General features: G+C 59.6%; 2 gene segments (V, D, J or C); both read left to right on the forward strand.

Annotated features, from left to right (window-relative positions):
- Nucleotides 1-885: 885 nt before the first annotated feature.
- Nucleotides 886-2,761, forward strand: LOC118880187. The segment is given in 2 exon segments: nt 886-946; nt 2,369-2,761. Coding segments are annotated over 2 exon segments (381 nt in total).
- Nucleotides 2,762-4,188: 1,427 nt separating this feature from the next.
- Nucleotides 4,189-6,122, forward strand: LOC118880188. The segment is given in 2 exon segments: nt 4,189-4,249; nt 5,672-6,122. Coding segments are annotated over 2 exon segments (381 nt in total).
- The last annotated feature ends 3,974 nt before the right edge of the window (nt 6,123-10,096 follow it).

The raw sequence follows: 10,096 nt of genomic DNA on the forward strand, positions 1-10,096 counted from the left end.
TCCTCAGGGCCCCTCTTGCTCCCACCTCCCTAGGGAAACGGCCCTGTGCCCCTCCCCCAGGCTTTCCTGTCACACTCTGCACAGGACCCTCAGTCCCTGACCCTGGTCACTCATCCCACACTCCCCCTAGATAGCCCTCCTTCCACTTGTGTCAGGAGGGTCCCAGCTGCCTTCAAGGCCCTGGGACTGAGGCCAGCCTTTCTCTCTCTGACCCTTTAGAACTCAGCCCACTGACTGACTCCACCACAAGTGCCCCATGTCCAAGTGTCCATGGTGGACGATGGGCCCCTTGAGCTCGAGGTCCAGAATCAGGTTCTGGGAAGGTGCCGTGGGTTCGTCTGTGAACTGATGCACTTCCTCAGGAGCTCAGAATGGGATCTGAGATCACCACAGACGACTGTCCTAAGTGCTAACGTAGGATCTCATAGCTACACCTTTAGATGCACACACACTCACACACACACACACACGCAAGTTACTACAAACATGGCCGTGTTGGACGTGCCTCTAGGACGAGTAGAGCCTCAAGAATGTCCCGGGCCTCAATCTGCAGAGGGCACATCTCCATCCCCTCCGGGCTGTAAACAGGCTACTCATTCTGCCACCATAACACCCCCTCAAGCTGCTCTCCAGGGGCCACCGCCTCCTCCAAGAAAGGAAGTTCCCTGGGATGTGATGTGACACCCAGATGTCTCTCCTGCACCTCCCATGACTGGGGATGGATGGAGCTCCGCTTCCCAGGGGTGAAGTTGCTGGTGCGGTGGGGTCCCCCCCTCATCCTCCCCGAGGCCAGACCAGCCCCCATGACAAGGAGGGTGGCCCTGGGGCCTCTGTGCAGCTGCAGGTGGGCCTGGGCAGGGGGTGGAGGGCGTGTCAGGAGGGTTTATGTTCGAGGCTGTGTCACTGTGTGCTGTGCTCGGCGGAGGGACCAAGCTGACCGTCCTGGGTGAGTCTCCCCCTTCCCCTCCTCTTCAGGGTCCACAGTGAAATTTGGGCAGATTTTCTTGTCTTTTTCCTCCTGTCTGGGGCTGGGGTCTCACTCTCTGGAGCCTGTCACCTTCACCCTTCTAGGCTATCCATCCCCCCCAAGCCTGTCGTTCTTCACAGAAACTGGTGGACATGGTGGGGACGGGCTCAGTGACCCTCCTGCCACCCCTCGCTCTGCCCACCCCGAGCCTTCCCTCCAGGCCCTTCTTCTCTGGATGCTGGCATCTCAGCTCCCTCCTCAGGGTGCCCATCCCCGGGGTCTGAGGAGAACGGAGGGGCTGAGGCCCAAGGAATGGGGGGTCTCAGGCTGGGGCACCGGGTCCAGGGATGTGGGAAGGACACTGGAAAGGGCTGGACAGAGCATGGGTGTCATCCTGGGATCTTTCTGCTCAGGGACCCAAATGGGGGCTAGTGAGGGACCCCAAAGCCAGGGGACTTGGCGAGAGGAGGAGGGAACAGTACACGGGGGAAGGGTGGACGAGTGTCCCGTTGAGAAGGTGGCCTCAGGGTGCTAGGTCCCCATCCTCCTCCCAGCAAGCAGGACACCCCAGGCCGCACAGACCTCAGGACACTCGGGCCTTAACGGTCGCCTCACCCAGTTACACACTGGACGTGAGCCCCTAGCTCAGACGCCCAGGGTGGGGACTCCTCATAGGGACAGGTGACAGGAACTGACCCGGCCAGGCAGACAGATGTCCTAGGACAGACAGATCCCCAGCGGGACTTCACAGGTCAGGGGACCTCTCAGAACAGACACAGCCCCAGGCTCAGAACACAGCATTCACCCACATGGAAACTCTCATTTGTGGGACTCCCTGGACCCCAGCCCCGGGGTTGACGCTCCCTCCACCCTGGCAGCCCTAGAGGGGTCTCTGTGGTCTCTGTGGCAGCCCTAGAGGGTTGGGGGCTGTGGGGCTGGCGTCAGAGGGACTGTGGGCAGCAAACCCCCGCCCTGAAAGGGAAGAGAGCCTGAACGGGGACAGACAGACGGCCTGTGTGAGGACACCGGACAAGAACCAGGGGAAGATCTCAGACAGACAGATGCCCAGGACGGACAGACACCCAGAGGAAAGAGGGGACCTCAGGGTGGACGCCAGGCAGCACCAGGGAGCAGAGGGTGGGATGTGGTTTATGGGACGTGGGAGCCTGAGCAAGAGATGGAGACTTGCAAGGGAGCCCCGAACTCCCAGGAGTCGGGCACTGAGGATCCCCCGACAGAAGGTGAGCGACCCCAGCCATGGCTGCCTGACCTCGGGGGAGCAAGGGCCCGCCTGGGATCCATGCACTGGACTTTGGGCACCTGTGCCCACTTCTCCTGAGGTCAGGGGCTCCCGCGATGGACGCTGCCCCAGTCACCTCCCGTCTCTCCCCCACTTTGCAGGTCAGCCCAAGTCCGCGCCCTCGGTCACTCTGTTCGCTCCCTCCACTGAGGAGCTCAGCGCCAACAAGGCCACCCTGGTGTGTCTCATCAATGACTTCTACGCGGGCAGCGTGAAGGTGGGCTGGAAAGCAGACGGCACCACCATCACCAGGGGCGTGGAGACCAGCCAGCCCTCGAAACAGAGCAACAGCAAGTACGCGGCCAGCAGCTACCTGGCCCTGACGGCCAGTGAGTGGAAATCTTACGACAGCATCAGCTGCCAGGTCACACACGAGGGGAGCACCGTGGAGAAGACAGTGTCACACTCCGAGTGCCCTTAGGTCCTGGTCCCCCCACCCTCAGGAGACTGGAGCCACAGGACCCCTGGAGGGTCTACCCACCCACCCTGCTCCCCCCAGCCCTTCCTCCTGCACCCAATCAACTCTCAATAAAATGTCCTCATTGTCATTCAGAAGTCGTGCTCTCTGCTCATTTTTCTTTCTGCATTTGGTGTCCTGAACTCAACCATCCTCAGAGGTGAACAAAATCCTCTTATCCTTCCGGAAATCAAGATAGAGGATGGGTCTTGGGGATTTCACAAGGGGTGGTTTCACTGTCACCCCGAAACCCTCCCAGAGAACATTCGAGAACAGGGAATTGGGTCGCTGCAGGAATGGAAGTCTGTCCACCTTCCCCACCGGCTTCCATGCTTCCTCCTTTGTGTGGGCCATGTCCACATCTGATTGTCCTGGTCACACACTGTTTGGTTGCCAGGGCCCCAGGACAATACCTCAGCTCCCTTCCCTGGAATCCTCAGCATCACATTCTGGATTGTGTTCCCCCTCGAGAGCCTGTCGGTCCTATATATGATGACCCTCCGATTCCATGTGTCCTTTTGCTCAAAACCCACCCTGGTAATTCCCCATGACCTCATTCTAGAGCGTCCCCCTCCTCAGGGCCCCTCTTGCTCCCACCTCCCTAGGGAAACGGCCCTGTGCCCCTCCCCCAGGCTTTCCTGTCACACTCTGCACAGGACCCTCAGTCCCTGACCCTGGTCACTCATCCCACACTCCCCCTAGATAGCCCTCCTTCCACTTGTGTCAGGAGGGTCCCAGCTGCCTTCAAGGCCCTGGGACTGAGGCCAGCCTTTCTCTCTCTGACCCTTTAGAACTCAGCCCACCACTGACTCCACCACAAGTGCCCCATGTCCAAGTGTCCATGGTGGACGATGGGCCCCTTGAGCTCGAGGTCCAGAATCAGGTTCTGGGAAGGTGCCGTGGGTTCGTCTGTGAACTGATGCACTTCCTCAGGAGCTCAGAATGGGATCCGAGATCATCACAGACGACTGTCCTAAGTGCTAATGTAGGATCTCATAGCTACACCTTTAGATGCACACACACACTCACACACACACACACACACACACGCAAGTTACTACAAACATGGCCGTGTTGGACGTGCCTCTAGGACGAGTAGAGCCTCAAGAATGTCCCGGGCCTCAATCTGCAGAGGGCACATCTCCATCCCCTCCGGGCTGTAAACAGGCTACTCATTCTGCCACCATAACACCCCCTCAAGCTGCTCTCCAGGGGCCACCGCCTCCTCCAAGAAAGGAAGTTCCCTGGGATGTGATGTGACACCCAGATGTCTCTCCTGCACCTCCCATGACTGGGGATGGATGGAGCTCCGCTTCCCAGGGGTGAAGTTGCTGGTGGGGTGGGGTCCCCCCCTCATCCTCCCCGAGGCCAGACCAGCCCCCATGACAAGGAGGGTGGCCCTGGGGCCTCTGTGCAGCTGCAGGTGGGCCTGGGCAGGGGGTGGAGGGCGTGTCAGGAGGGTTTATGTTCGAGGCTGTGTCACTGTGTGCTGTGCTCGGCGGAGGGACCAAGCTGACCGTCCTGGGTGAGTCTCCCCCTTCCCCTCCTCTTCAGGGTCCACAGTGAAATTTGGGCAGATTTTCTTGTCTTTTTCCTCCTGTCTGGGGCTGGGGTCTCACTCTCTGGAGCCTGTCACCTTCACCCTTCTAGGCTATCCATCCCCCCCAAGCCTGTCGTTCTTCACAGAAACTGGTGGACATGGTGGGGACGGGCTCAGTGACCCTCCTGCCACCCCTCGCTCTGCCCACCCCGAGCCTTCCCTCCAGGCCCTTCTTCTCTGGATGCTGGCATCTCAGCTCCCTCCTCAGGGTGCCCATCCCCGGGGTCTGAGGAGAACGGAGGGGCTGAGGCCCAAGGAATGGGGGGTCTCAGGCTGGGGCACCGGGTCCAGGGATGTGGGAAGGACACTGGAAAGGGCTGGACAGAGCATGGGTGTCATCCTGGGATCTTTCTGCTCAGGGACCCAAATGGGGGCTAGTGAGGGACCCCAAAGCCAGGGGACTTGGCGAGAGGAGGAGGGAACAGTACACGGGGGAAGGGTGGACGAGTGTCCCGTTGAGAAGGTGGCCTCAGGGTGCTAGGTCCCCATCCTCCTCCCAGCAAGCAGGACACCCCAGGCCGCACAGACCTCAGGACACTCGGGCCTTAACGGTCGCCTCACCCAGTTACACACTGGACGTGAGCCCCTAGCTCAGACGCCCAGGGTGGGGACTCCTCATAGGGACAGGTGACAGGAACTGACCCGGCCAGGCAGACAGATGTCCTAGGACAGACAGATCCCCAGCGGGACTTCACAGGTCAGGGGACCTCTCAGAACAGACACAGCCCCAGGCTCAGAACACAGCATTCACCCACATGGAAACTCTCATTTGTGGGACTCCCTGGACCCCAGCCCCGGGGTTGACGCTCCCTCCACCCTGGCAGCCCTAGAGGGGTCTCTGTGGTCTCTGTGGCAGCCCTAGAGGGTTGGGGGCTGTGGGGCTGGCGTCAGAGGGACTGTGGGCAGCAAACCCCCGCCCTGAAAGGGAAGAGAGCCTGAACGGGGACAGACAGACGGCCTGTGTGAGGACACCGGACAAGAACCAGGGGAAGATCTCAGACAGACAGATGCCCAGGACGGACAGACACCCAGAGGAAAGAGGGGACCTCAGGGTGGACGCCAGGCAGCACCAGGGAGCAGAGGGTGGGATGTGGTTTATGGGACGTGGGAGCCTGAGCAAGAGATGGAGACTTGCAAGGGAGCCCCGAACTCCCAGGAGTCGGGCACTGAGGATCCCCCGACAGAAGGTGAGCGACCCCAGCCATGGCTGCCTGACCTCGGGGGAGCAAGGGCCCGCCTGGGATCCATGCACTGGACTTTGGGCACCTGTGCCCACTTCTCCTGAGGTCAGGGGCTCCCGCGATGGACGCTGCCCCAGTCACCTCCCGTCTCTCCCCCACTTTGCAGGTCAGCCCAAGTCCGCGCCCTCGGTCACTCTGTTCGCTCCCTCCACTGAGGAGCTCAGCGCCAACAAGGCCACCCTGGTGTGTCTCATCAATGACTTCTACCCGGGCAGCGTGAAGGTGGTCTGGAAGGCAGACGGCACCACCATCACCAGGGGCGTGGAGACCAGCCAGCCCTCGAAACAGAGCAACAGCAAGTACGCGGCCAGCAGCTACCTGGCCCTGACGGCCAGTGAGTGGAAATCTTACGACAGGGTCAGCTGCCAGGTCACACACGAGGGGAGCCCCGTGGAGAAGACAGTGTCACACTCCGAGTGCCCTTAGGTCCTGGTCCCCCCACCCTCAGGAGACTGGAGCCACAGGACCTCTGGAGGGTCTACCCACCCACCCTGCTCCCCCCAGCCCTCCCTCCTGCACCCAATCAACTCTCAATAAAATGTCCTCATTGTCATTCAGAAGTCGTGCTCTCTGCTCATTTTTCTTTCTGCATTTGGTGTCCTGAACTCAACCATCCTCAAAGGTGAACAATATCCTCTTATCCTTCCGGAAATCAAGATAGAGGATGGGTCTTGGGGATTTCACAAGGGGTGGTTTCACTGTCACCCCGAAACCCTCCCAGAGAACATTCGAGAACAGGGAATTGGGTCGCTGCAGGAATCGAAGTCTGTCCACCTTCCCCACGCTCTTCCATGTTTCCTCCTCCGTGTGGACCACCTACACATCTGATTGTCCTGGTCACACACTGTTTGGTTGCCAGGGCCCCCGGGACAATACCTCAGCTCCCTTCCCTGGAATCCTCAGCATCACATTCTGGATTGTGTTCCCCCTCAAGTGTCCTTCTGTCCATTGATGATGACCCACTGATTCCATGTGTCCTTTGGTTTAAAACTCACCCTGGTAATTCCCCATGACCTCGTCCTAGAGTCACCCCCACTGCACCCCCTCCTACTCCCATCCTTAGGGCCCCTCCTGCTCCCACCTCCCCAGGGACACTGCCTTCTGCCCCTCCCCCAGGCCCTCACTGTCACACTCACAGGAACCTCCAGTCCCTGACCCTGGTCACTCATCCCACACTCCCCCTGGTATCCCTCTTCCCACTTGTGTCAGGTGGGTCCTGCCTCCATTCAAGGCCCCAGGGCCAAGGTCAGCCTTTCTCTCTCTGACCCCTTAGAAGTCAGCCCACCACTGACTCCACCGCAACTGCCTCATGTCTAAGTGTCCATGGTGGTCGATGGGTCCCATGAGCTTGAGGTCCGGAATCAGGTTCTAGGAAGGTGCTGTGGGTTCGTCTGTGAACTGTACACTTCTTTAGGGGCTCAGAATGGGATCAGAGACCCTCCCAGATGACTGTCCTAGGTGCTAACATAGGATCTCATAGCTGCACCTTTAATTGCACACACACACACAAGTTACTACAAACATGGCCCTGTTGGAATGCCTCTAAGGAAATGGAGCCCCCAGAACGCCCCGCGGCCTCACTCTGCAGAGGCCACAGCTCCATCCCCTCAGGGTGCTAGACTCCTCACCCTCCCACCATGACGCCCCCCTCGAGCTGCTCTCCAGAAAGGAAATTCCCTGGGATGTGATGTGACACCCAGACATCCCTCCTGCCCCTCCCGCAACTGGGGATGGATGGAGCCCCGCTTCCCTGGGGCGAAGTTGCAGGATTAGAGGGGTTTCCCCTTCCCTCCTCGAGGCCAGACTAGCCCCCATGACCACAAGGGTGGTCCTGGAGCCTCAGTGCAGCTGCAGTTGGGCCTGGGTTAAGGGCTGGGTGGTTGACAGGTGGGTTTATGTTCGAGGCTGTGTCACTGTGTGCTGTGTGGACCCAGCTGACCATCCTGGGTGAGTCTCCCCCTTTCCATCTTCTTGGGGTCAGGAGTGACAATTGGGTAGATTTTTCTGTTTTCTCTGTCCTGTCTGGGGCTGGGGTCTGAATTGCTCTGGGGCCTGTAATCCTCACCCTTTTAGTCTGTTCACTGTTCTTAGACCCTGGTTGGGGACAAGATGGGATGGTCTCAGTGACCCTCTTGCTCCCTGCCACTGTGACCCTGAGGTCTCTCCCGGGGACCTTCTCCTCTTGATTCCTCATGTTTCCTTGAGGGATAGTTTCACTCTCACCCAGAAAAGCCCAGAGAATATTCCAGAGCAGGGGATCAGGGCAGCAGGACCCAGGAGAGCCCACCTCTGCAGCTTCCCTACACTTGCTATTCTTGTGTGGACCTCACCCACCGCCGGCCCTCAGGCCCTCTCCCCCACTCCCCTGGCTCCAGGATAATATCTGAACTGCTTCCCGGGATTCTTCACAGTCTGAGACTATGAGGCAAGAAACCTCCTCCCCAAAAGGGCAGAGACCTGACACCAATACGGATGGATGGATGGACATGCTGTATGAGGACATGGGGAGAGGGTCTGGGGGGAGGGGATCTTCAGGCAGACAGATGCCCCAGGAAGGATGAGAGGTCACAGCTGGTGTCGGCAGCAGCAGGGAGCACAGGGCAGGAGGTCAAGTTATGAGGACGTGTGAACCTGAAGGGTCAGGGGCCAAAGAGGGTGCCCAGAGCTCCCACGATTAGGGCATCCAGGACTTCCCAGTGGGTCTAGTGGTTAAGACTCCACGCTTCCACTGCAGGGGGCACAGGTTCCATTCCTGGTCGGGGAACTAAGATCCCGCATGCCACACAGCATGGTTAAAAAAAGAAATTAGGGCATAGAGATTCTCCCAACAGGATCCGGTAGGGTCTCCCCGTGCCCACCCCCTGCCACCTTCCTGGCCGGAGCTGCCCATGGCTGATGACCTCCAGATGAGCCCTCCCTCCCTGCCCTGGTGGGGACGCCCTAGACCGCCCCCCAACCCACGTCCTGTCTTTCCTGCCCTGGCCTGGACCCCCTCTGCTCCTGGCCCTGCCCACAGGATGCCCTCCTCCCTGGCTGCCCAGCTCAGCTCCTGCCCCCCCTCACCCTCCCTGTCACTCCCTAGGGCTGGACCACCCACGGGGGCCAGGACACTCCAGCAACGTTGGCTTCACGGGCTCTTAAATCTGGGGTCCATCTCAGTTCTTCACCCGATGGCAGGTGCAGGGCTGCAAGAGGAGTAGGAGGAAGCTAGGAAGGAAACTGTCCCACAAAAGCCCTGCCTGGAAGCTCGGCACGTGACAAAGATCAGCTCTGAGCTCCCCAGGAGCCAATGCGAGGAGGGAATAGGTGCCTCAGAATCTCTGAGATTCAACAAAGCCTTTGCTGGAGGGAAACTGGTGTCTCAGCGCTGAAGCCAGGTGTCTTGTACCACGGTTAAAAGTGGGGACATGTTTTACCCGAGGCCTCAGCGTTGGCGGGAACCGGGCTCTGACACACACACAGGCGATCGCCTGGCAGCCTCATGACAGGGTGATGACCACCAGGTGGAACAGCTGCCCCTGCATGGGGAGCCCTCTGTGTTCCTGTCTGCAGTACAACCAGGTTACCATCTCTGGGGGGTTACATAGTAACTGTACATAGTACGGTTACTGTACTTAGTGTAGTTACATAGTAACAGTCCCCTGATTTGGCTCCCGGGGTGTAGCCAGGAAAGCTCCTGCCCCTGGACCCAGGGTGGACCACCATCCTGCACACACCACACACACGAGGCCTCTCCCACCCCTGCCTGAGGCCCTCTTGGGTGTCCTGGGACCCCCAAGCTGCCCCCCACTCACAGCCCAGCTCTGCCAGGTGGGAGCAAAGAGGCGAGGGGCGCTCTCTCAGGTCTGTGCCAGAAAGGCACGTGCCACCTTCCTGGGGCTTGTCCACTGGGCGCCTCCTCCCTTCCGTCGTGCTGTCAGTGGGAGAGCCCCGTCCCGTGGAGGGACTTGGTGTCTCTGCTAGGCCCCTGGGGTCTGGGGGCTCCAGCCACTCTGACGATGAGGGGTGTGGCGAGAGACCCAGCCCCAGCCCCGCCCGAGCCCTTCATGCAGGGACCCTGGGCTGTGGAGATCCCACTGCACTTGGGAGTTAGAGGGGTGGGCCATGGCGGTGGGTGACTCTGTCCCTCAGCTCCTGCATTAGCGGCTATAATGAATCACCCAAACTCAGAAGCTTTAAACAACATTTATTCTTACAGGTCGGGGGGCAGAAGTCCAAAATGAGTCCTACAGGCTGAATTTGAGGTGTCTCAGGGCCAAGCTCCTCCCAGAGGCCGTTTCCAGCCTCTAGAGGAGCCACAGTCCTCGGCTCAGGTTCCCCCCTCCCGCTTCAAAGCCACAGCAGCTTCTAACCTCTCTCCCTTGCCCCCTGACCTCTGTCCCCATCGCCACACCCCGTCCCCTCACTCTGACCCTCCTGCCTCCCTCATTCCCTTCTAAAGACCCTTCATGGGGGCACCCAGATAATCTAGGATGATCTCTGCATTTCAAGGCCCTTAACTCCATCACATCTGCAAAAACCCCGTCGCCCC

Source organism: Balaenoptera musculus, chromosome 14, assembly GCF_009873245.2.
Source record: "Balaenoptera musculus isolate JJ_BM4_2016_0621 chromosome 14, mBalMus1.pri.v3, whole genome shotgun sequence".
In the NCBI taxonomy this organism is placed as follows: domain Eukaryota; kingdom Metazoa; phylum Chordata; class Mammalia; order Artiodactyla; family Balaenopteridae; genus Balaenoptera; species Balaenoptera musculus.